The sequence below is a fragment of the Schistocerca gregaria genome, chromosome 5 (genome assembly GCF_023897955.1).
Source record: "Schistocerca gregaria isolate iqSchGreg1 chromosome 5, iqSchGreg1.2, whole genome shotgun sequence".
Classification (NCBI taxonomy): domain Eukaryota; kingdom Metazoa; phylum Arthropoda; class Insecta; order Orthoptera; family Acrididae; genus Schistocerca; species Schistocerca gregaria.
In genome coordinates this window covers 637,485,335-637,511,345 of record NC_064924.1, presented here as the reverse complement: position 1 = coordinate 637,511,345, position 26,011 = coordinate 637,485,335, and the positions used below count along the sequence as shown (strand labels likewise).

Below are 26,011 nucleotides of genomic sequence, written 5' to 3'. Positions count from 1 at the left end.
TTTCTGCTGTTTATCGTCGAATAGGCAACTGCTTTGAATTACGTATTTCGTTTTACGATAAATAAATTTTACAACTTGATTCGCGAATCCTGTCTGTTCATTAGGTCAGTGCCCAAATAATTGATCCTAATATCATGAGATTCGGAAATAATCATTTGCATGAGTATCGAAAAGAATTTTATGATAAAGTATAATGTGTGATCCGTTCGTTTATCTCTGTTCAGCGGCAGTGTAAAGCTCTTTTCATTTTTATTTTTTTTTTGGCGCATTTTCGAATTTGCGACTATGCCATTTATTTAAAGTTTATTTATATCCCTCTGTGCCTTACAACTAAAGTAACTTGCCTCATTGCCGTATATCGTCGGATAGAACAAGCAAATATTAGATAATTTATTCCCCTTGTAAATATAGCGCCGTTCGGCAAGATTAATTTAATTTTAATACATCGCGTGCCAGAGGCATAACAGATAACAACCGCTTCATATTGGATAATATCGGATATAATATCATTTGGAAATAAATAACTCTGTTCACCGACTTATCGTTTTCATCCGATAAAATATCAGGACGAAAATCTGCATCTAGCAAATTTAATACAGGAAGTATGTGTAGATATCAAGGAATGAGATGTTACCTCACAGTGAAGACCAGTTCTTCCACAGAAATTGTATTAGCGATGTTGGTTCGAAACATTAGCCGTTTAACTATTTCTAGTTCATTAATACTGTAAGATGGAGAGTTTACAGTGACATTCGTAAAAGGCCGAAAAAAAATTGGGTGATTCTAGAGCTTTTGATAGAAATGGTGAAACTATCCGTAGCGTGGACGTTCTGTATTCGAAGGTGCGGTCCGCACCACCTATTCAAATGCTTCAAATGGCTCTGAGCACTGTGGGACTTAAGATATGAGGTCATCAGTCCCCTAGAACTTAGAACTAGTTAAACATAACTAACCTAAGGACATCACACACATCCATGCCCGAGGCAGGATTCGAACCGGCGACCGTAGCAGTCGCGTGGTTCCGGACTGAAGCGCCTAGAACCGCTCGGCCAGCGCGGCCGGCACAGCACCTATTCTTTCTCCTTTCCAGTAACATTTTTGTTACCAACGAGAGTTTCTGACATCGGACGTCACTGAGGGCATTGTTTTCGCTTCACATCGCTGTGAGTAATAGTCTTAAGTAGAAATGTGGACAGATGTAGGCTAAATGCTTCCGGCGAACAGCAGTATGCTGCTATGTGGCAGCTGCGCAAACCTGCTCCTCTGTCCGTTGACCTCGCATACTCTGCCCCATCTGTGGATTGGTAGTGACGACTGAATATGTTTGAATGTGATCAGTATATGATCAATTTATTGAACTGAGACATAGCGAACAGAGGTAAGATCTGATACCATATAAGGTGTCATAAAATGAAAACCGAACACTCGCCACAACGGGACCACGGAATTGTTCCATTGAAAAGCAACCATTGCACGCGTTAACACATTTTTCCCATTGAGAGACGAGACGATCAGTTCCTGTTTCGTATAACACCGCCGGCCGTTGACGGATCCACAACAGTACACACTCTTGCACTTCGTCGTCCGGCTGAAAAAGGGGAACCAATCTCCACGCGTGTCTCTTAAGGTCGCCAAAGATGTGAAAATCACACGGTGAAAGTTCCGGTCTGTGCTGTGGCTGTTGGAGTGTTTTCCAACCAAGTCGCTGAAATGTAACCTTCGTTCGATTGGAAATGTGGGGCCGCGCATTGTCACGGAACACGATGATCCTGTCAGACTGCATACCCGGGCGTTTTGACTTAATGGCGCACTATCTGAAAAGTATCGTAGTGCTGCGCATAAATTCTGGTTCCACGCTCGAGGAACTCTACAAGGCGAGGGCCCCTATGGTCGAAGGAGAAAGTCATCATGACCTTAATGGAACTTCTGTGAACAGCATTCGATGTGAAACTTCCTGGCAGATTAAAACTGTGTGCCGGACCGAGACTCGAACTCGGGAGCTTTGGCCCTCGCGGGCAAGTGCTCTGCCATCTGAGCTACCCAAGCACGACTCACGCCCCGCCCTCACCGTTTCATATCAGCGCACACTCCGGTGCAGAGTGAAAATCTCATTCTGGAAGCATTCGATGTTTTTGGCGGGGGAGATGTGGAGTGTTTCTACTGTTAGCTGTGCCATTCGCCCTCGGTTTGTTCAAATACTGTCTGTCGGAATCGCGCTGTTGCACGATAACGCCAGTCTCGACATTACCAAAGTAAGCGTTTCTGGACGCATGTCCACATAACATATTTTCTTTCTTTGTGTGTGAGGAATGTTTCCTGAAAGTTTGGCCGTACCTTTTTGTAACACCCTGTATGTTTAGAATTTGTAACTGCCAATAATTGGGTAATTTGGCTGCATTTTTAGTGAACCTTTAACTACTCTTGTTTCGAGAAATAGTGGCACCCAGGATTTACTTTTAAATTTTCCTTTTGACTTTGTTATTCAGTAAGACAAATAAAAGAGAAGCCTCGTGCGTTTCAGACTCCAATGTCGGAGCTGAAACACGGCGGCGCGGCAGATCAAAGCGGCGCAGCGCAAAGACAAAGGAGCAGCCTCTCTTTTTTTCAGTAGAGCCGCGCAGCGCCCTCTGGTGGCTCTGTGCTCTGCAGAAAAGCGCGTCTCGGTGGTTCCTATGAAGCGGCCCTTAACCTACGCAGAGCCTCCGACCTGACCATTACAGCGGAGCGGCATGTGTCACTCCGCCTGGGAACACGCTGCCCCCGTAGCCGCGTCCTAAATTTCTGTTCACTTGGAAAGCTGCCGCACGTGAGGGAGTCGGCAGCTACTGCAGCGCAAGACATCTGCGACTGCCCACTGACCGCACCGTTTATTTATTGCTAACAAATTAGTCTACAGTTTCGTTAGCTAATGTAGATTCTATACCGCAAATTGTAATTGTACAAATACTGAAGCGCGCATTTACACATCCTTATTCGGCGATGAACAAGTCTGCTGCAGCTAGTACAATCCATCCCAAGAGCTCACTATCTAACCACTTGCAATTAAATATCAAAATCATGTCACCGGGCAGATGTCCCATTTTATGTGGGAATTATAGTCTAGTAATGCGCCTGCTGGAGTGGCCGTGCGGTTCTAGGCGCTATAGTCTGGAACCGGGCGACCGCTACGGTCGCAGGTTCGAATGCTGCCTCGGGCATGGATGTGTGTGATGTCCTTAGATTAGTTAGGTTTAAGTAGTTCTAAGTTCTAGGGGACTGATAACCATAGATGTTAAGTCCCATAGTGCTCAGGGCCATTTTTGAACCATCTAGTAATGCTGGAATAAATAGTTTGCCGGATTCAGTCTACTGTAACTCATTTAAGAAAAACAAAGCACAACTACTCACTAGAACTCTGCACTGTATTACTACAGTTAGAGTACTGATGATTTACTCTGTCCAGTATTACATCGTGGAGTGCACTTTAGTCTTTGATAGACAAAATTGTTTTCGTTCTGTGTCCGAGACGACCTCCGTGTCATCCGCCACGTTTCCCAGCCATCACTTCGGTGGCGATCTACCAGCGGCCGTCGAACTCCGACCGCGGGCTGCATGTACTTTTACGGTCCTTGGTTCTCAGATGTATTTTATTATCCACACACCAAAAAAAGTTTTTCATCGCCTCGGTTCAGAGAGTACCGGAATCTGTACAGAAAATTGGAATAGAGATCAACTTAATCATCATTTCCGCCCTTTCTATTGCTCTTGAAAACCACACATTGCGTGTTGTGCCACCATACAGCGAGACCTTCAGAGGTGATGGCCCAGATTGATGTACACACCGTTACCTCTAACACCCAGTAGCACGTCCTCTTGCGTTGATACATGCCTGTATTCGTCGTGGCATACTATCCACAAGTTCATCAAAGCACTGTTGGTCCAGATTGTACCATTTCTCAACGGCGATTCGGCGTACATTCCTCAGAGTGGTTGGTGGGTCACGTCGTCCATAAATAGCTTTTTTCAATCTATCTCAGGCATGTTCAATAGGGTTCCTGTCTGGAGAACATGCTGGCCCCTTATAGTCCAGCCATGTCGTCGTCATGAAGGACGTCATTCACAATATGTGCACGATGGAGGCCCGAATTGTCGTCCATAAAGACGAATGCCTCGGCAATATGCTGCCGATATGGTTGCACTATCTGTCGGATGATGGCATTCACGTATCGTACAGCCGTTACGGCGCCTTCCATGGCCACCAGCGGCGTACGTCGGTCCCCACATAATGCCACCCAAAAACAACAGGGAACCTCCACCTTGCTGCACTCGCTAGACAGTGTGTCTAAGGCGTTCAGCCTGACCGGGTTGCCTCCAGACACGTCTCCGACGATTGTCTGGTTGAAGGCATATGCGACACTCATAGATGACGAGAAAGTGATGCCAATCCTGCGCTGTGCATTCGGCATGTTGTTGGTCCCATCTGTACCGCTCTGCGTGGTATCGTGGTTGCAAACATGTACCTCACCATGGACGTCGGGATTAAAGTTACGCATCTTGCAGCTTATTGCGCCAGTTTGAGTCATAACATGACGCCCTGTGGCTACACGAAAAGCATTATTCAACATGGTGGCGTTGCTGTCAGGGTTCCTCCGAGTCATAATCCGTAAGTAGTGGTCATCCACTGCAGTAGTAGCTCTTGGTCGGCCTGAGCGAGGCATGTAGTCGACCGTTCCTGTGTATCTGTATCTCCCACATGCCCAAACATCATTTTGGTTCACTCCGAGACAGCTGGACACTTACTTCCCATGCTTAGAGCCCTTCCTGGCACAAAGTAACAATGCGGATGTGATCGAACCACGGTATTTATCGTCTAGGCTTGGTTGAACTACAGACAACACGAGCTGTGTACATCTTTCCTGGTGGAATGACTGGAACTGATCGGCTGTCGGACCCCCTCCGTCTAATAGGCGCTGCTCATGCCTTGTTGTTTACATCTTTAGTGACATCTCTGAACAAAGGGACTGCGTCTGTAGTACAGTATCCACAGCCAACGTCTATCTTCAGGAGTTCTGGGAACCAGGGTGATGCAAAACGTTTTTTGGTGTGTGTAATTCGACCGTGCGCTAAGCTGAGTTGGCCGCTTACCTCAGGGCTAGAAGGGCAAGTAGCGCCGCCACTGCGGAATTCGAGAATGTGAGAGGGAGAATACGTTTATGTTTGTCTTCCAGGCAACTCAAGAACGTCACTGACTCGCTCCAGTCAGCTCTTACGGTACAAATTTTGACGCTGAAGTAACATAGATTCCTAAGTGCGCATTACAGAGACAGTTATCTGAAAATGCGGTATACATTTGTAGCAACCGGTCGTGCGTTATCGTATACAATAAAATGATACCCTGCGATCTGCCAAACCAGTAAGGCATCCTGGGAAGTGATTCACGGTGTATTTTTTGCATTTAATGATGCAAATTGGCTGTCTGTGAAATTCATACGTGACATGTTAAATGTAAGTATCACGGTAGCGCAGTTATGTTTTAAGATGAGACGCGACTCTCCCTGTTGCAGGCGACTTTGGAATTGCTGAATAACTAACGTAGTCTGAGAGTTGTTTGAGGAAACTTTGTCAAAGTTAAAGATCGTTTTTATTCATGAGCTTCCCGGAGCTCTGGCGTCGTTCTCAGCACTGCGAAACTTCAAAGCAGATGCCAGTTTGTTTTTAGATGGGTCCCTTTACTGTCGTTCCAATTACTCAACTGAATTATTCCTGCTTTCAGTCATTGGCGTGTTAAACATCCAATGGCCGGGGATTATAAACACGCTCAAAAAGAGGGTATTGTTTCGCTGTTGCCAATATACAGTTTCAAGAGAGGGTTTTGTGCTTCAGATAATTCATTTTTAATGCATTGTGCTGCAGTCGATTTTATCACAAGTTCTTTTGAATTACTGATATTGTTTGACGGCTCACGGCGCTTTTATTGTTAAATAAGCTGCACAGCGTTTGATTTTTTTCTCTCTCTCACATCACAACAAGCAGAGCCAATCTGTTGCAGTTACTAGCGTAACACGATATCTTCCTCCTATTATACCGTGGAATTATATCAAAAGCCAACAGTTTTCTGCCTCGCGAAAACAATTTTGTCTCTAAGTGGGATGATAAACAGAACACTTTTGAATGTCTACCATATGCCGGTAGTGAATTGAAGTACTAACCACTGGCTACAGGCTGACACTGATCAGTCAGAACATTTTGACCACCTACATAATAGCCGATATTCCACCTTTGGCATGGATAACGGTGGCTACGTGTTGTGGTATGGAAGCAATGAGGTCTTGGTAGGGGCTAGAGGGAGTTGGCATCACATCTGCCCACACAGGTCACCTAATTCCTGTAAATTCCGGGGACGGGGCTATGAGCTCTGTCGCCACGTTCAGTCATATCCCAGATGTGTTCGACCTGGTTGAGATCTGGCGAGTTGGGTGGCCAGCAAACAAATTGCAAATTGCAACTCGCCACTCTGTTCCTTGAACCACTCCATCATTTCTTCAGGTCTTGTGACATGGTGCATTATCTTGTTGAAAAATGGCACTACTGTCGGGAAACATGATTTTCATGAACGGGTGTTCGTGGTCTGCAACCAGTGTACGATACTCCTTTCGCGTCGTGGTGCCTTGCACGAGCTCCACTGGATCCATGGAAGCCCCAGAGCATAATGAATCTGCCGCCTGTTTACCTCCGTCCCGCAGTACATGTGTCAGGGAGCTGTTCCCCTGGAAGACGACGGATTCGCGCCCTCTCATCGGCACGATGGAGGTGGTGTCGGGGATCGTCAGACCATGCAACGCTCTGCCACTGCGCCAACGTCCAGTCCTGAAGGTACCCATCTCAGTTGTAGTTGCCGATGTGGTGTTAACATTGCCACATAGGTGGGTCGTCGGCTGCGGAGGCCTATCGTTAGAAATGTTCAGACACACTTGTACTCTGCCCAGCAGTGAAGTCTGATATTGTATTGGGTGGCCGCCCAACCGCTCGACATTTGGACGTGGTTTCACCTTCGTTTCGCCGTGTGTTGAATACACGCGTCACAGCACTCTTCGAACACCCGGCAAGACGTGAAGTTTCCGAAATACACGTACCGAACCTTCGGGCCGTCACAATCTGCCTTCTGTCAAACTCAGATTGATCGTGGGCCTTCCCCGTTCTACATACACGCGGACAGCACGCTCACGGATACTACATGCACCGTGCGTGTGTCTGACCAGCAGTCACTCCTCGCCAGGTGACGCTGCTGCCGCCTGGACTGATATCGATAGTAGGTCGGCGGTCGTAATGTTCTGTCCGATCAATGTATTTATTAAGTACGTGAAAATCTGAAATAATACACCCCAAATAGTGCGGACACACAGAAGCTAAGCAAGGCTGTCATGATGGTGTACCTGGTTTCTCACCTATAGTAAACACACGTCGAAACCATATTTTGAATACTACCTCCGGTACTTAGTTTCGAGTAGTAAATATTGTATTGCGATGGTCTTCTGATCGCAGTAAAGGAATCTGTTTTAATATCTGATTTGTTTGTAAGGTGGATCGGGATGCCCATATAAAACAGTGCACATATTCTAACTTACTTTGCTCTCTTGATTTGTTTTTCCGTAGAATTACATTACAGGTCAGAATGACGACTCGTCTAGTATAAAACTCATTGCCTTTAATAGTCAGAACAAGGAGTTTAACCTGATAATGTTTTATTTTTTGTTTCAGGTAAGTTGCGGAAAACAGCGTAAGACGTTAAGCGATGGCTGCTCGCCAGTGGTAAGTAGTTTGTTCTTTGAAGCAGCGTAGTCATTCGTTACGTCGTGGCCGCCGAAGGCGGTAGCAGGGCTGTCTTTCTCGTCATGACTGCAGGCTGCAGGAGACGAGGTTTTGCTGCAGTTTTGGACGAAGAGGGACATCAGCATAGATGTAAAGGACGGGGTGCACAGTAGACACCCGGATTATTATTTATTATTATTATTTTTTTTCCATGGATGTTTGCGGTTGACGGAGTTCTCCGTATGTCTAAAGATGCCGAGGGACACGTCTTAGCCCCACGATGTAGCGAACTGCATTATAAGGTTTCTCGCAGGAGCTTTGCTTATCGCTGTAGGATGTATTAGGTACACTGTTTCAGCCACAAGCGTTTGCAAATGTAGTGTGCGATGAGACACACTGATGGAAATGTGCGCTTCGCAAAGTGCGAACTGCTAAATATATAATTTGGTAAAATGAATGCTAAGGTGCTTCGGCAGTGAAAATACTTTTGTAACAAAAATTTTAGTCTAAATCAGGTCCATCGGTACTAGGCTTACGTCAGGACCTTGATCTCAGAAAATGTAACTAAAATTAATTGGTATTAGTAAGCATAGTTCTATTCTAAGGTAATATTAAACTCAGCACTGGGCATGAAAAAATACGGTGTGATTGGGATTGTGGAACGGACTGATGTGGAAGAAGATGCAGATAGTATATATTGAAGCTGAGTAATTTTTCCATAGCATGAAAGGAAAGAAAAGAAGATTAGGGTTTAACGTCACGTCAACATCGAGATCATTAGAGACAGAGCAGTAGCTCGGATTGTTTAAAGTATGAGGAAGGAAATCGCTCGTGACCTTTCAGAGGAACTATCCCGGCATTTGCCTGTAGCGATATAGACAAATCACGGAAAATCTAAATGAGATAGTCGGACATGGATTCTCTCTCGTACTGTAATTGAGCGTAAGCGGTATTAGTTGATAAGCGTCTCTGCAGTGCTTTCTCACGCAAGAAGACTGATTTTTCATAGTTAATGTCGTGCACACCTTTTTAATTTTGTTCTAAGCATCTTATTGTGCCAGGCTCCTGAGTTCTCAAATCTAGACGTTACCTGGTACCCAACGCTAAGAATGTTTCATTGTGACTCGTTTTGTACGGCAGCCGGCATCTAGAGTAAACGGATCTGCAACCACTTACTTGCAGCAGACCATTGCGAATGATTATGAGACGGATCTCGGAGAAGGACGCAACAATTAACGTAATGTGCATGTAGTTGTCACTCTGGCTGTTGCTCGGTTGCGGAAGGACTGAAAGGAATCTGCTGCGTCCACAATAAGAAACGAGCAACGTAGTTCAGACTTCGCCATTTTGCTGCCCATATGAAAACTACAGTAAAATCTAGGCTAAGGCATCATATTAGACGACCATCGAGAAGGCGTATGACATAGGTAAACCAACATACATTTGAATTCTTATGGTTCACGTCTGCTCAAAAGTGTAAACTGTAACTCGCGAGCGCCAATGTAGGATTTAAAAAAAAAGTCATTTGTCCATTCACTAAAAATTTAAATTTATATATTACCTCGTTATTAGTTGCTAACAGCGTCTTGAAATTAATGGATAATTCTTGTCCACCACTCACTACAGTTTGTAGTAAGTGAACTATTTCTTGTGATGGCTTGGAACAGTTTGCTGGACTGATATTTAATTGTTAAAACGACGTCGGACCGTCACTAAACATCAGAAACGAGAGTAACGAATGTAGTGATTAGAAGCCCGGAGTCTACACCAGGAAAGGCAAAGTCGACTTCATGTTAACAGCCAGTGTTTTCTCTTCTCTCATATTGCCTTGCAGAGGGCAAAACGCGAAATGGAGAATGCCAATCAGGTTTTCGTTGAGGAGAGGCTTGTATTATGAAATAAAAAGATCATCGGAATGAGTCACACACACAGGTGTTAACGGCAACTAGAAAAGAGGAGAGGGTTTTTATTTTGAATACCATGTTTTCAAACAGTCTTTGTAATCAAAAATTGGGGCTTTGACTTGTGTCGAATGTTACATCTACAGAAATTTGATGATTTAGAACACCTCTATGCCAATGAAGGTGTAGATAGATGCTTTGTGCTGTCCTTTGAGTCTCCTACTGAAAGCCTGGGATCTGCTGTTTGGGGAAACGTTGGCCGACAACTGCAGTGACTTGAAAGCAGGACCAAGACGTAAAGTGACCTATGGAGTTCGGTTATTTACAGCAGCCTGAAAATTCTCCTCCCTGATTTCGGTGGGAACCTGTCCACTGTGCGGCAAGAAGTGAGGGAGTTCTAAGCGGCGGGCAGTCCCTACTGCCGTTTACTGCCATAAATATACATGGCGGTCGGCACATGCATATGCAGGCGACCCTGTAAATTGAGTTCATGTAGATGCGGCTCCAGGTGTCCAGTGAGATCTGCAGAGCGCTGCTGAGAGTGCATTTGGGCGCTAATAAAGTGTGTGGTTGGGCGCTTACTGTTCGGAGGCATGCATAAGGCGATCAAGAACGCTCTGTCAACTTTTTAATGCCGCGCATAAATTTAAGGAATTTCGTGCTTGAAGAAGGCAGGCCTCGCTCTGCCAGCATTAGCACCCTGAAGGCGTCGTACCTGCAGCTAGGGTTCCACGTGTCAAAGTTCGCGCTGACCCCTCTTTTCTACAGCCACAGAATAACACACTGACACAATGAAAACGACACTCAGAAGGAGTTGTGCAACATAAATGAAAGGTGATATTCGTGTTTCTATATATGAATGAAGATCTCTCTTCAAATTTCGCGTAAGAGGGGTGCAAGTAGCGCCACTCTGAGGATGAAACTCAAGTTTACTTTAAATACACTCTGTACCGATGTTCCCTATTTGCGCGCGTGTGGGAAGCGTTGGCTGGTGTCGGTGCACAAAGATCTTCGCTGCATTACGCACATACAGGGTTCCTCACACGGTAGCTTAGATGCAGTCTCGTAGCTGCCTGCCGTGCTCACTAAGTCCTGGCTGATTGCCACGCGTATGGCCTGCAGGGGTTCCCAGCCCATGTACTCTTGTTTAAAGAGCGGAAGCCCGATGTCGCAATTAAGTGTACGTAATAGGTCTGGGTGCGAGCTGTCGCTGAAAAATAGTTACATCGACTTTTTTCTGACCATGAGTTAGTCTTCCCATGCCTCAAGGTATTCCCTTAAAAATACACTACCCAGCAGAAAAGGTGAAGCACCTAGACGGGGAGGAGGATACAAAATGAAACTTGAAGGATTCAGTGGTTATGTGACGTTACTTAAATGATAAAAAAATCGAGTAATTTGTACGAAGTACGTGGCAGTATGGGCTCAGTTATAAGTATGACATCGCACCCACCTGTGTTCTATGCATGCACTGATTCGGTTAAGGCCGTTGTTTCATATCCTGAGGCAAGCTGACCCAGAATTGTCGTCACTGGTCCTTGATACCCTAGTAACCGACACCGGCACGGAGTTGATGTCAGAGCTGAGTCCCTGCGTGTTCTATCGGGGACAGGTCTGGGGATCTTACTGCCTCGGGACTATGCCAGCATCAAGCATACAATTCATAGAGATAAGTGCCATGCGTGGGCCACCATTGTTGTGTTGGAAAATGGCACGCGATACTGTTATCTGACATGTAACACACGAGAGCTCAGGGTGTCCGTGACGTACCGTTGTTGTGCCGTCAGCTCCTTCAATCACTAGCAGTCGTGAGCTGAAGTCGGATCACATGCAAATGGAAATGAGCGTTTGGCATCATTGGCCGGGAGGCCCCTTACGGGACAGGTCCGGCCGCATTGGTGCAGGTCTTATTACATTCTACGCAACATTGCGCGACCTGCGCGCCGGATGGGGATGAAACACCCAGTCGCTGAGCGGAGAAAATCCCAGACGCAGCCGGGAATCGAACCCGGTCCCGTAGGACGGCAATCCGTCACGGTGACCACTCAGCTATCGGGGCGGACGTCGTATCACATGCCTCACCATAACATGACGTCTGGATTAACACATTTTCGCCTCTCCAAAACTCTTGAATAATGTGACGTCTCCCCAGGTCGCTGTCGTACTCACCCACGATGGTCATCTGGGAAAGTGTAGAACGGCGAATTAATGCTGAACACACTGTGATGCCATTCATCAGCATTCCATACTTCCCGGACACGGCCCCGCTACAAACGCACCCGTTTGTGTTCTGATGTTGTGGCAGCATACAGACGGCTGTTTACAGTCTCGGACCAGTAGCGCGAGATGAAACAGAATGGTGCAAGGAATCAGTTTTTTGTTCTCGGATGGCAGGTGCAGATGTGGAGGGGTTACGACGTGCTTGGTGCTCAACACTGCGGTCAGAGGTGGTCGACCAGAACCCTGGCGACGAGTGTGCCTGCCTTCACTTTCACGTGCAGTCCAATACCTGGCCACTGTCACATCCAAATGCCCCACAAATACGGATATTGCACCAATTGGCCAGACGGTCAAATGGAGACCCTCATTGAGGCCTGTTTCAAACTGTCAGGTGCTGATGACGCCGTCTCTCTGTGTCATTCGGAGGGATCACTCAACATCTGTCGTAGTTCACGTCCCTTATATACCCTACCAAGCCTGGCATCAATCCTAAACATGAACGACACTAATGCAGTCTGGTGACCATTCTACCTGTCAGAGTATCATAAGTGCATACCCGCCGATGGTGAGTACGTGCGCGATGTTACATTACCATCGGACCATGTCTTTTGGTTCTTTATTTTCTTCAGGTAGTTTAGTTCCGCGTCGCAATTACACAGCGACGGGCGGGGTTATTTCCAGTTTTCTTTTCATTTCAGGTAAGCTTATCCTGGAATAGTTCGCTGCTCGTCGGACATTGTCCGAAGTTCCAAAGTGACGCCCGTTGAACTGGTTTCTGCGTTGTGGCAGCACAGAGAAGTCGCATTTACTTAGATCCGGCGAATGGGGAGGTTAAGGGATTACTTCTTGCGGAAAACACATTGACAAAGATTACCATGCGACAGGCCACAGTGCCGTGGTGCAGCTCCCAGGTGCGTGCACTACCTGATCACAACGTGCCGACCGTTTTCTGGATCGTTAAAGAATTTGCCGATGATAAGAAGGTGGCAGGGGTAAAATACAGGGAGCGAAAGGCTATTTACAATTTGTACAGAAACCAGATGGCAGTCATAAGAGTCGAGGGACATGAAAGGGAAGCAGTGGTTGGGAAGGGAGTGAGACAGGGCTGTAGTCTATCCCCGATGTTATTCAATCTGTATATTGAGCAAGAAGTGAAGGAAACAAAAGAAAAATTCGGAGTAGGAATTAAAATCCATGGAGAAGAAATAAAAATGTTGAGGTTCGCCGATGACATTGTAATTCTGTCAGAGACGGCAAAGGACTTGGGAGAGCAGCTGAACAGAATGGACAGTGTCTTGAAGGGAGGATATAAGATGACCATCAACAAAAGCAAAACGAGGATAGTGGAATGTAGTCGAATTAAGTCGGGTGATGCTGAGAGAATTAGATTAGGAAATGAGACACAAAGTAGTAAAGGAGTTTTGCTATTTAGGGAGCAAAATAACTGATGATGGTCGAAGTAGAGAGGATATAAAATGTAGACTGGCAATGGCAAGGAAAGCGTTTCTGAAGAAGAGAAATTTGTTTACATCGAGTGTAGATTTAAGTGTCAGGAAGCCATTTTTGAAAGTATTTGTATGGAGTGTAGCCATGTATGGAAGTGAAACATGGACGATAAATAGTTTGGACAAGAAGAGAATAGAAGCTTTCGAAATGTGGTGCTACAGAAGAATACTGAAGATAAGGTGGATAGAGCACGTAACTAATGAGGAAGTATTCAATCGGATTGGGGAGAAGAGAAGTTTGTGTCACAACTTGACCAGAAGAAGGGATCGGTTGGTAGGACATGTTCTGAGGCATCAAGGGATCACCAATTTAGTATTGGAGGGTAAAAATCGTAGAGGGAGACCAAGAGATGACTGCACTAAACAGATTCAGAAGGATGTAGGTACTGGCAGATGAAGAAGCTTGCACAGGATAGAGTAGCATGGAGAGCTGCATCAAACCAGTTTCAGGACTGAAGACCACAACAACAAGTATGTCATTGTGCCTGTCCGGCTTGCAGGCATATATTCTATGAGCACGATCGCTTAACTGCAAAAACAGACAGAAAAACAATCGTTTTTATTTTTACTCATTCTCGCTTGCTTGGCATGGGAAGTTTGCATTGTGTCACTCCTGACTCTGACGTTTTTTCTCGATTTCGGGTTCGAAAATCCACCATTCGCCATCTGTGATCACGCGACTGAAGAATAATTTTTGCTCCCCCCTCGAGACGGTTCAGGCACGCAGCCTTCCTGTTATCGTACTCAACCGTGGGGTTCTTTGGAACCATCTTCTTGTGTACTCAAATCGTGTGTTAACATGGGATGCGCGCTAAACACTTTCAAAGGTAACTCGCCGTCAGGCGGCGATCTGACCTCAGAAGACGCCTCATTATTCCCAGGTTGTCTTCCTTACAGGGGTTTAAAGTCTACCTGCAATAGCTTCGTCTTCCACTTCTTGTCGGGCTGATAAGAAGTATTTGTGCCCCCTGAACAGTTAAGGGGTGCGTAGATAATATTCTCCATGAACCATTTGTAACTTTTCGTATGTCACAGTAGCTGTTTCGTCAAGCTTTTTTTTAAAAAAAAAAAAAGAGAGAGAGAGCCGGTAACATCGTTGTAGGTTCGTCCACAGTGTTTCCAATCTGAAGACTTTCATAACACACCGCTTTACATGAGTGTTGCCTACCGTGTAAACACCACTCATAGTAAGGTCTGTGGAACTACACTCCTGGAAATTGAAATAAGAACACCGTGAATTCATTGTCCCAGGAAGGGGAAACTTTATTGACACATTCCTGGCGTGAGATACATCACATGATCACACTGACAGAACCACAGGCACATAGACACAGGCAACAGAGCATGCACAATGTCGGCACTAGTACAGTGTATATCCACCTTTCGCAGCAATGCAGGCTGCTATTCTCCCATGGAGACGATCGTTGAGATGCTGGATGTAGTCCTGTGGAACGGCTTGCCATGCCATTTCCACCTGGCGCCTCAGTTGGACCAGCGTTCGTGCTGGACGTGCAGACCGCGTGAGACGACGCTTCATCCAGTCCCAAACATGCTCAATGGGGGACAGATCCGGAGATCTTGCTGGCCAGGGTAGTTGACTTACACCTTCTAGAGCACGTTGGGTGGCACGGGAAACATGCGGACGTGCATTGTCCTGTTGGAACAGCAAGTTCCCTTGCCGGTCTAGGAATGGTAGAACGATGGGTTCGATGACGGTTTGGATGTACCGTGCACTATTCAGTGTCCCCTCGATGATCACCAGAGGTGTACGGCCAGTGTAGGAGATCGCTCCCCACACCATGATGCCGGGTGTTGGCCCTGTGTGCCTCGGTCGTATGCAGTCCTGATTGTGGCGCTCACCTGCACGGCGCCAAACACGCATACGACCATCATTGGCACCAAGGCAGAAGCGACTCTCATCGCTGAAGACGACACGTCTCCATTCGTCCCTCCATTTACGCCTGTCGCGGCACCACTGGAGGCGGGCTGCACGATGTTGGGGCGTGAGCGGAAGACGGCCTAACGGTGTGCGGGACCGTAGCCCAGCTTCATGGAGACGGTTGCGAATGATCCTCGCCGATACCCCAGGAGCAACAGTGTCCCTAATTTGCTGGGAAGTGGCGGTGCGGTCCCCTACGGCACTGCGTAGGATCCTACGGTCTTGGCGTGCATCCGTGCGTCGCTGCGGTCCGGTCCCAGGTCGACGGGCACGTGCACCTTCCGCCGACCACTGGCGACAACATCGATGTACTGTGGAGACCTCACGCCCCACGTGTTGAGCAATTCGGCGGTACGTCCACCCGGCCTCCCGCATGCCCACTATACGCCCTCGCTCAAAGTCCGTCAACTGCACATACGGTTCACGTCCACGCTGTCGCGGCATGGTACCAGTGTTAAAGACTGCGATGGAGCTCCGTATGCCACGGCAAACTGGCTGACACTGACGGCGGCGGTGCACAAATGCTGCGCTGCTAGCGCCATTCGACGGCCAACACCGCGGTTCCTGGTGTGTCCGCTGTGCCGTGCGTGTGATCATTGCTTGTACAGCCCTCTCGCAGTGTCTGGAGCAAGTATGGTGGGTCTGACACACCGGCGTCAATGTGTTCTTTTTTCCATTTCCAGGAGTGTATTTGGAAACTAAAGGCTGTTATCTTAAGATTTCGGCTTGCTAGCTGGCGCGTGTAAACTGGAATCTTCGCCAGAGGAGAAGTAATTATAATTCTATTAATACCGTCAGCGGCGCACGGCCATTGATATAGATCAACGGGGACAGATGAAAATGTTTGCCCCGTCCGGGACTCGAACCCGGGATCTCCTGCTTGCATGGCAGACGTTCTATCCATCTGAGCCACCTAAGGCACAGATGATAGTGCGACTGCAGGGACTATCTCGCACACCCCTCCGGCGACACTCACATTCTCACCTTATATGTCCACACACTACATTCGTAGTGTCCCACCGCAACACACTCATTACTCGTGGAAGACATTCTTCTCAGTTCCGTAAGAGTTCGAGGAATATCTGTGCATCCGCACAGAAGGACATGGCCGGTATCGCTAGGGTGTATACTTATATGGGTATGGTGTCTCTTCTTTCGGACATGTCCGAAAGAACAGACACCATATCCATATAAGTATAGAGGAGAAGTAGTTGTCACTATTCTCATAGAAATAAAACTTTATCCTAATTTCTCTTGCCGGGGCGCACTCAGCCTCGTGATGCCAATTGAGGAGCTACTCGACCGAATAGCAGCGGCTCCGGTCAAAGAAAACCATCATAACGACCATGAGGGCGATGTAGATCTCTCACGACCCTCCTATCCGCATCCTCCTTGAGGATGACACGGCGGCCGGATGGACCCGATGGGCCATTTGTGGCCTGAAGACGGAGTGCTATTTTCTCTCGCGCCTTTGCCAACGCTTCCTTATGCACAGTTAGTTATTATTTGTCTGTTATTTTGGCTTACCTATCAGTAAAACAAATACTGATAAATAAATTCGACAAGCAAGAACACACAAAAACATAAAAAACAAAAAACATATTTCACAGGCACAGAGCGATTATGCTACGATCCAGCTGTAGTGTAGTTCATACTTCAGAACGTAATGGGCTGTCACATTTTATTGACTGAAGTGCGGAACCGCTGTAAAATGCCGCTCAGAATTATCATATAAATTGTTTTCATAAATTTTTCCCCGACATAAAACGCGAGCGCTCTAAAGGGCGTCTCTGCTGGCATTAATGTGTTTCGGAAGCACAAATGACGCGTAACCAGGGTCGCGTGTTGCCATCGTTGCTGCGAAGAGGCGAAGACCTCGTAAATCATGTCCGCTTGAACTGCGGTTTTGAAACCACTAATAAAGGAGGATGACTGCTATTTATAGGCTTATAACAATTATACTGTGCGTCTAAATCCCGCCCAAAAGGTCGGTAAAGGCAATGATCTGGGCTTCCATTTGCCTTGAAGCAAGGTTACTGCAGTACGTTTTCATCGATTTGCCCAGTCGTAACTACCATTGATGTTCTATTCTGATATTTCGCCCTTTGTGCTCTGAAGGAGAGTGTAGAGGGGTTACGTAAAGGAAGGAAACTAGCAGACTGTGTCATCGAAGGAAAGGGGAAGTTGATGAATATGTTGCGGATAAGATAATGCGAGCAGTATCTGACAAGCTTTGAAAGACATAAGTTGGAACAAAGCACCTGTAGATGACGACCCTTGCAATTATTAAGATCTTCGGGTTAGTTCGATTCCGGTGAAATGTGGGAACATTCGAGACAGTACTGACCCTACGACATATCTTAGATTTGTTGAAGAAAGGCGTGTTTAAATTTAGAGGAAGCAGCTGACTTGACTACAAGCTTTTAAATTCTGAAGATGGCAGAGTTAAAATAGAGGGGACGAAAAGATCTCTGCAATTTGTGTATAAACCAGACTGCAGCTATAAGAGTTGAACGACATACAGGGAAGCAGTAGTTGAGAAAACTGTTAGACAGTGTTATAACCTACGCAGATGTTTTTCTATCTGTACATTGAGCAAGCAGTAAAGGAAACAAAGGAGAAAATAGGTAAAGGAATTAACATTCAGGGAGGAGACATCAGGAGTTCGAGGTTTGCCGATGACATTGTGATTCTGTGAGAGATGCAACAGAAGGTGAAAGAACAGTTAGCGGAATGGATAGTGTATTGATTAGAGGCTCTAAGATGAACATCAACAAAAGCAGATAAAATGTAATGGAGGGAAATGGGGAGGCATTAAAAACTGTAGATGAATATCAAGGCTCGATCACATAAGCTGATGCAAATGAATTTAGCGTGCAGTAGTTAACGTAGTTGAAAACGCCTACACAGGATAGACTAACGTGGAGAGCTGCATCTAACGAGTCTAGGTACGATCTGACTTATCGTCGGGTAAACTAATAATTTCGTGTTGTTCAGTGGCCTGGTGAAGTCTTCGAATCGGACGCCACATCGGCGACTTCGGTGTCCCTAACCTATCCCAGTTTATCTAACCGGGGGAAGGGGACGTACGGTTTAACGTGGAATCGAAGGAAGGAGACTGCGAACCACGCATTGCCGCTATGCACGTGTGTGTCGCGGGCTGCGACCTCTTGGTGCCTCAGGGGTATGCGTGGACTCGAATTGACACTAGAGTCGCTGTGTCGTTCTCAGTTCGTGAAACTTTATATCACGTTGTCATCCAACAGTGGTTCTGCTACAGTGCCATCTCGAAAGGCTAGTACCTGGAGAAATATAATCTGGTCGCAACTGCATAGGTTAACGTTGCTCTTCAAAGACAGAATTACCATGTCTGAAATGTTGGCGTTAATCCTTCCACTAGTGCACCGCCCAATTTAAATTAGTTTTCTGAAAGTTTATTTTTGAGGACAGCGAAAAGAAGGAATCATATCTATGATTCCATCTTTGTTGCGTTCGAAAATAGCGTCGTTTTCGCAAATGTTGGAAATGTAGCCATTGTGTCAAGTCCCAAAAACGTGCTACTTCGCATCTGATGGATACTTTCTGAAATTGAAGAGAAGAGTCATCAGAATCAGATCGTTATAAGAATCTCGTTCAAATGACCCGTGGATGTGTTCCAGTAACAGCATGACTGTGTCTTGTGTGTACTAAAATGGAAGTTACAGATTAATATTGGGGACTCGCGGGCCCAAAATACTTTACTTACAGCAGCTCCAAGCAGGCCGCATTCTTCGCTGCTCGGTAGTTTTGTCCAAGAATATCCTCACGATTATTTTACCGAAACAAGGCTGTGTATGATGTGTTAAGTAAATGGAATCTTGAGGTGGCTGGACCAAATTGGACGTATTAGTGCTGAGAAATTCCTTGCCGGCTGAGACTCCGTGAGTGTACCCTTATATCTATTCACTGGATGCACTCGGCAGACAGGCATCCAAGAGTGTCACCCCAGCAGCACCACCACCACAACAACAACAACACTCGCATCGTCTGAACGGTGCCCCGCTTGGAAGCGAAATCAGTTGACTCGTGTGACTTCCACGTACGAAGACACTAAGCCAGCAGAGTGTACTAACGCATAACTCGACTGATCAGTCGGCTGCGGCGCCCATGTTAATGTCTGTACCCTGTGAAGTGCCACAAGCAGAGGGACACTTGGGGGGTGCCGGCGGCTTGCGTGGTACGTAGCGTGCAGGTAGCTGCCAACTGGTTGTTGTAGTCTGGCATTCACACGGTATGCGATTTGCGTCACTGTGGCCATTCTGTCCGCTGTTATAATCCGCGATAGTGTAAGGCAGAGACTCTCATTGACACACGTTGTTGCCCGTGACAGTTTTCCTCAGAGCAAGGTACGCCCTATACCTCGCTGACATGGCAGCACGTGCCACACCTTGCGCGCACGCGTGCTGTCTAGGAGATGCAGTGTGCCGGGCCTCGGGCACCCAGCTATCTGGTTGCGATTAGATACGTCGGTTGAGCGCGCTTGGCTGTCCTGCAGTGGACTGTCACGCCGGCGGTCGGTACAGACTCTTTATCACATACTCGCATGGAATATCATGCAGCAGATGTCTCAAATTTTTTTGCTCAAAGGCGTACAAAAGTTAGAAAGAAAATAGAAAAGGCCACTCAGAATTCGAGTGTCTATAGTTGCATTTGCATTGCTGAAAAATCATACAGCCAAATTGTCTTAGTTCCCGCAGGATTATTGTTACCCGAGACACTTTAAATTCTATATTTTAAAGACTGAAGGCGTTCATATCAAGTGGCATAAAATGGTTTTAAAGGGTGAAATCATGTAGTTGCACAGGATATGTAGTACGAAAATCGTTCGTATGTCTGTGTCTATGTCATAATAGTTTAATTAAGTATAATCCTGTAGAATAATTTGTCATATACCCTCTTGGAAACGCAGCAAACATTTTCGAAGTAATACTGTCACAAATTTTCATCTATTCACATCTGTTGTTGAAATACATCTGGTTCTTTCTAAGCGAGGTGTACGTTCGGGAACCAGTTGTTGTCGAAACAACATTATGACACGTGTCTTAACAGGATATCTGCTGAGTAGTTTGTGGCTTGGCTTATATTTACAGAATCAGAAGGAAACACTCCGAACACCGTTTAACTGTAACTTACTGGGCTCTATCTGTTAGTATTTTAAAGGTACACGGTTTGAGTAGTTAATCGTTTAAATAATGTTAATCTGTTTTATGTGTTGATAGATGGTAACTTACTGTATTCATGTCCGTACAGAACCTGACGCAATATTCATGAAATGTACTAGAACTTTTTGCCAAGAGTGCATCTGATAGAAAAGCTCAGTTAAAGTTATTTCGTGATGATAACACACATAGACTTGCGTATTTGCTGAGAAGTAAATTATCCTTAGAAATATGAGAGGAGATTCGTTTGAATATGTGTTTGTGTGGTAAGACGTTCTGTTAAAGGTAAAATTAAACTGTCAAGACGTTCTGTTAAAGGGAAAATTAAACTGTCGGCGGTACTCTTCCTTTCGTCAAGCAGACAGTGTGGGAGAGCCGATATAAAGTTCAAAGACCTAATAAAACTGATCCTGGAAAAGGCAGTGCCAGACGAGGTCATTAGACGAATCTTCAGTGAAACACGAAAGTATCACGGAAACGCGCATCCAACTCCAGTTGCAGGCGCTCCAAGAGTGTCATTGTGCATCATGGGTCGGTTTATTTTTAACTTCCGAGAGCATATGTTCCTAGAAAGAGTCAAGCAACGTACTACTTCTTCCTGCGTATATGTCGGAAAAAGACTGCGTAGTTCAAATTAAAGAGATTAGCGTTCACGTGGATGCTTGAAAAGCCACTCTTCCCGCGAACCACTCACGCTGGAGCAGCAAAGAAATTGGCAGTGTGGTACACCAAGTTCCCTTCGGTAAAAGTAACATTTTCGGAGTATAGATGTAACAGCATGCTATCTGTGCATCAGTTTTCGGCTCCATACAAGTAGATAACTGTATACACTATGTGATCAAAAGTATGCGGACACCTGCCTGAAAATAACTTAAAAGTTAATGGCGCCCTCCATCGGTAATGCTGGAATTCAGTATGGAGTTGGCCCCCGCTTAGCCTTCATGACAAGCTTCCACTCTCGCAGGCGTACGTTCAATCAGGTGCTGGAAGGTTTCTTGGGCAATGCTGGCGCATTACCCACGGAGTGCTGCACTGAGGAGGGGTGTCGATATCGTTCGGGGAGGCCTGGCACGAAGTCGGCGTTCCAGAGGTGTTCTATAGGATTCAGGTGAAGACTCTGTGCAGGCCAGTCCATTACAGGCATGTTATTGACGTGCAACCACTCCGTCACAGGCCGTGCATTATGAACAGGTTGCTCTTCAACAGTGGGAAGCAAGAAGGTGCGTTAAACATTAATGTAGGTCTGTGCTGTGATATTGTCACGCAAAACCTCAAGGGGGTGCAAGTCCCCTCCATGAAAAACATGACCACGCCATAACAGCACCACCTCCGAATTTTATTGTTGGCACTACACACGTTAGCAGATGACGTTCGCCATACCTACACCCTGCCATCGGATCACCTCATTGTGTATCGTGATTCGTCACTCCAAACAATGTTTTTCCACTGTTCGATCGTCCAGTGTTAACGCTCCTTACACCAAGCGAGGCGTCGTTTGCCATTGATTTGTGGCTTATGAGCAGCCGCTCGACCATGAAATCAGTTTCCTTACCTTCTAAGTAACTGTCATCTTATTTACAGTTGATCCTGATGCAGTTTGGAATTCCTGTGTGATCGTCAGGATAGATGACTGCCTACTACACGTTACGAACCTCTTCAACTGTTAGCGGTCTCTGTCCGTCAACAGACGAGGTCGGCCTGTACGCTTTTGTGCTGTACGTGTCCATTCTCGTTGCCAATTCACTATGACTTCGGAAACAGTGGACTTCGGTATGCTTAGGAGTGTGGAAATGTCGAATACAGATGTATGACACAAGTGACATCCAATCACCTGACCGAGTTCGAAGTCCCTGAGTTCCGGGAGCGCCCCATTCTGCTTTTTCACTTTTCTAATGACTGCTGAGTTCGCTGATATGGAGTGCCTGGCAATATGTGGCACCTAATATGAAAACCTTTTGTTTTTTGGGGTGTCTGGATAATTTTGATCACATATTGTATTTCTGAGAGGTGTCTGTCCTGACGGACGTGTCCGACAGCTCCTCGACGTTTGTTTCAGTACGCATGCACAAATAAGTTTCGAACTCCTAGGGATGCTGCATCCCAGCATGAGATACATCGGAAATTTGTTACGGACGGTGTGCGAAAGGCCGAAGTTGTTAAGGCAACGATCTATGAGAATCGGTAAATACGTTTTCGAGTCCCGGTCCGGTACAAATGTTCAAATTTTGCCTTTGCACTACCACAATACCGTGTGTGGCTGGCCGTCATGATTAACCACCCATTCTTTCGATTTCCTACGTTTCAAGGCGACACACAGATAATTACTGAGGAGATATGTCAACCCACTTGTTCCAATGACATGTAGTCCGTGAACGAGGCGCAGAACAGCCAGTTGTTCAGTAGAGCTGTGTGGTAGTCATCTGCATTGGCATGGGTAAACGGTTACTTTCCCCGGAAACACTTAACCCCCTTCCACGAGATGCGTGCCATGAAACACCCTACTTGTAGTTTGCTTACAGTCACGCATTTTTTGGAACGGAAAAATACGAAACTGTGAATATTATATTTAAACTGTTAAGTCCATTACCAGAATACTATTTTTTGACTTTTTTTCTTTTTCGTGACATTAATTTGCAGACCAACGTCGTTGCACGAGACTGGTCGGCACCCACTACGGCACTGCGTCTACCGGAACCGCTGCTGTTGTATTTTGCGTCGGCCTTCCCGACTCTGTAAATGTTGTAAGCAGCTACTGTGGAATGTGTGTGTGGCATACGTGTTGAGATAATAAATCGCAAAGTATACGATGCATTTAAAACTCTCTTGATGTTTCTTTGCAGAAACTGCGACGTCATGGGGATGAATCACTCCTGCATGGTAAATGAGGACATGAGCGATATTAAAAGCACAGACATACATTGCTGTCGGTGAGTTCCTGGTGTCGGCTTCTTTTAAAACCCGGTAAAAGCATGTAGCCTAACCGACCCACGAACTTTGACCCAACATCGTCTTGTGCCTGTATCCTAGCATGGGAGTTCTGTTGCGTGTTTCCTGTATTCTTTGTGAGTGTAGTATGTAGCCCACGTGTACAGAAGCAGTAATTCGCAAATTCCTTTCTCATGGCACCCTGTCCAATCTGACTGACTTAGTAAAATAAACACAGTCTTTTTATCACCCGCAGGAGCACATGTCTCGTGTCTTAAAATGGAAGATTGGGGGTTAATCCCCCCTCTATGATGTGGACATCAGAAACAGCACGTGGTGGGATTGCGGTAGGCTGGGGCGCGGGGAATCGGCGGTGTCGTCTTCAAAGGAACCCGGAATTTTATGTAAACTATTTAGGAAACCAAGGGAGACTTAAATCCGTTTGAGTGGACGGGGATGTGGACTGTCTTCCTCCAGAATACGTGCCCAGTGCGTTGAGCACTGGCCCATTAAGAAGCGAGCGTAAATGAGGCCGTAATCACCAGTCCGTGTTTCCCTCAGCGGACGTTAGTCAAGATGGGACTCGCGAGCACACCTTGACCAGCCTCACGCTGAGCACGATGGCGATAGTTTTTAGTGGAATGCTGTGTCGGTATTAAGTAGAGAAACAATGGATAACAAATTCTCACTCTTTCTTCTTTCATTATATGTAAGGAGTACCTAATCCAGTACTCCTCTTTCATTAGGCGTCAGGAGAACCCACTCCATTGCTAAATATGGAATATCCTGGAAAAAGAAAATCTGAAAGTAGCTAAACGCTGCAGAACAGACTGTGGGAAGACGAGAGGTTTACACAAATGGGAAACGACAGAGTATTAAAGTGTTGATTTGTAGTATGAAGTGGCAGAGTGGCATTAATATTTGCACGTCTCCTCCTTATATTAACAAATCTGTTTCCCCAAGTCCATGTTTGTGAAGGTGGTACGATGAAAAAGAGAGATGAACAGTCGTCCACGTCCATGCATCGATATGTAATGAAAGAACGGTAAATATTTCTGACAGAATATTGTACGTAAATGTAACTATTAATGACATGATCTCGCGATCCGTGAATGTGAAGAAGTTAAACGAGATTGTGGTCTAGTTACAGTACAAATAACTGAGGGGGCTCGATAGAACTTCCAGGTCGTTTGATATGTAATTGTCATCCAATGGCAAGTACTTTATAGCTCCAGGCCATACGTTATGTAACTGAATGAAAGCAACATCTAACGTAACGAAATTGTATGCGAAAACACTCCTTCAAAACAGACACTGTTGTTCAGCCTTTGATGAAAGTACAGGAGTTCAAATTTAGTTACTGCTAGCGTGAGTAGTTTTAAGAACTGGTAAAAATACAATTCTTTCATTTCACATACCTAGTTCACATAAAATCAAAATGACGTATGCTCCATACAAGGCGTAAAACAATTAGTATTCTGAAGATTTAGTGATTAGTTTTCTTTCTCTCAATGTCTTTCATAAGGTTACGTAATGTCGTAAATGAACAATTATTTCTAGTGAATATAGACTCTTTAGAACCACTGCGCTAGACGAACGGACGCGTAAGTTTTACGATAGCCATAAAATTGCGGGGAAACGCCGATGAATCTTGGCCTTGATCTCGGAAATATAAGCTCCTGATCCTCGTTGTGCTGCAATACGTGTTTCAAAAAGGCCGTTCCGTAGGGAAAATCGGCGTCAGCTTTGTGTTGCACCTGCTACCGCTTTTGCGTAGTAACGACCGCAGATTGGGAGGGGGGGGGGGGGGGTGGTGTTGATCTGCTGTAACTTAAACTGGTTGCAGTTGGTTTCTGCTAGGCAGTAGTCTTCCTTGCGCAGAGAATAGGATGAAAAGTCAGTGCAGCATTTCAGTGTTTGCTGCTGGTGGCACCCCAGTGAGACACGGCGTTTAACATCAAAGCGGGATCCATTAGGGTGGTCTGATGCGTCTAGCTCTTGCTTCCAGGACGGTAGAAATTCAAGCGCATTCTTAAAATTCATGTACTCTACAATATTACTTTAGGACGAAGGACACTCCAGCACCATCTAAACTGAATCTGTAGACGGGACAAAGCTTCGTCTGTTGTACTAAATTACCTCAAATTTTCGTTTCTGCCTCAAAGAATCAGGTCTTCCGAGACTGGAAGAGACAAACATCCCAATTAAAAATTGAAGATACTATGCAAAAACAAGAGTTTCGTTGCATCATACACGTGACACAAAATCCATACGTGCGCAATAACTCGTACCACGTTGGTCCATGTATGTAACCGTTCTCATCTGTACCGGATTAGGTCCTGTGATTTCCCTAAGTCACTCCAGGCAAATGTCAGGATGATTTCTTTCAAGAGGTATAGGCTATTTCCTTCCCTGGCTTAGGAAAACCCGACAGATTAAAACTGATATCGGTATATTAGTTTTGAATAACCTGTATTATTGGGTATTTGTTTGCTCTCAGTTATAACAGGCGATCTTTTACTAATAACCAGTGAA

General features: G+C 45.8%; 1 protein-coding gene across 7 annotated transcripts in view; it reads left to right on the top strand.

Moving 5' to 3' along the window:
* LOC126272429 (homer protein homolog 2) overlaps positions 1–26,011 on the top strand; it is an 807,523-nt gene that overhangs the window by 435,086 nt on the left and 346,426 nt on the right. For 3 of the 7 annotated variants that reach the window (XM_049975288.1, XM_049975289.1, XM_049975287.1), the window contains exon 2: positions 23,392–23,478. The exons of the other annotated variants lie outside the window; for them this stretch is intronic. In XM_049975288.1, coding sequence (XP_049831245.1) covers positions 23,392–23,478 — 87 coding nt within the window. The remainder of the gene's footprint in view (positions 1–23,391; positions 23,479–26,011) is intronic. 7 annotated transcript variants of the gene reach the window in all.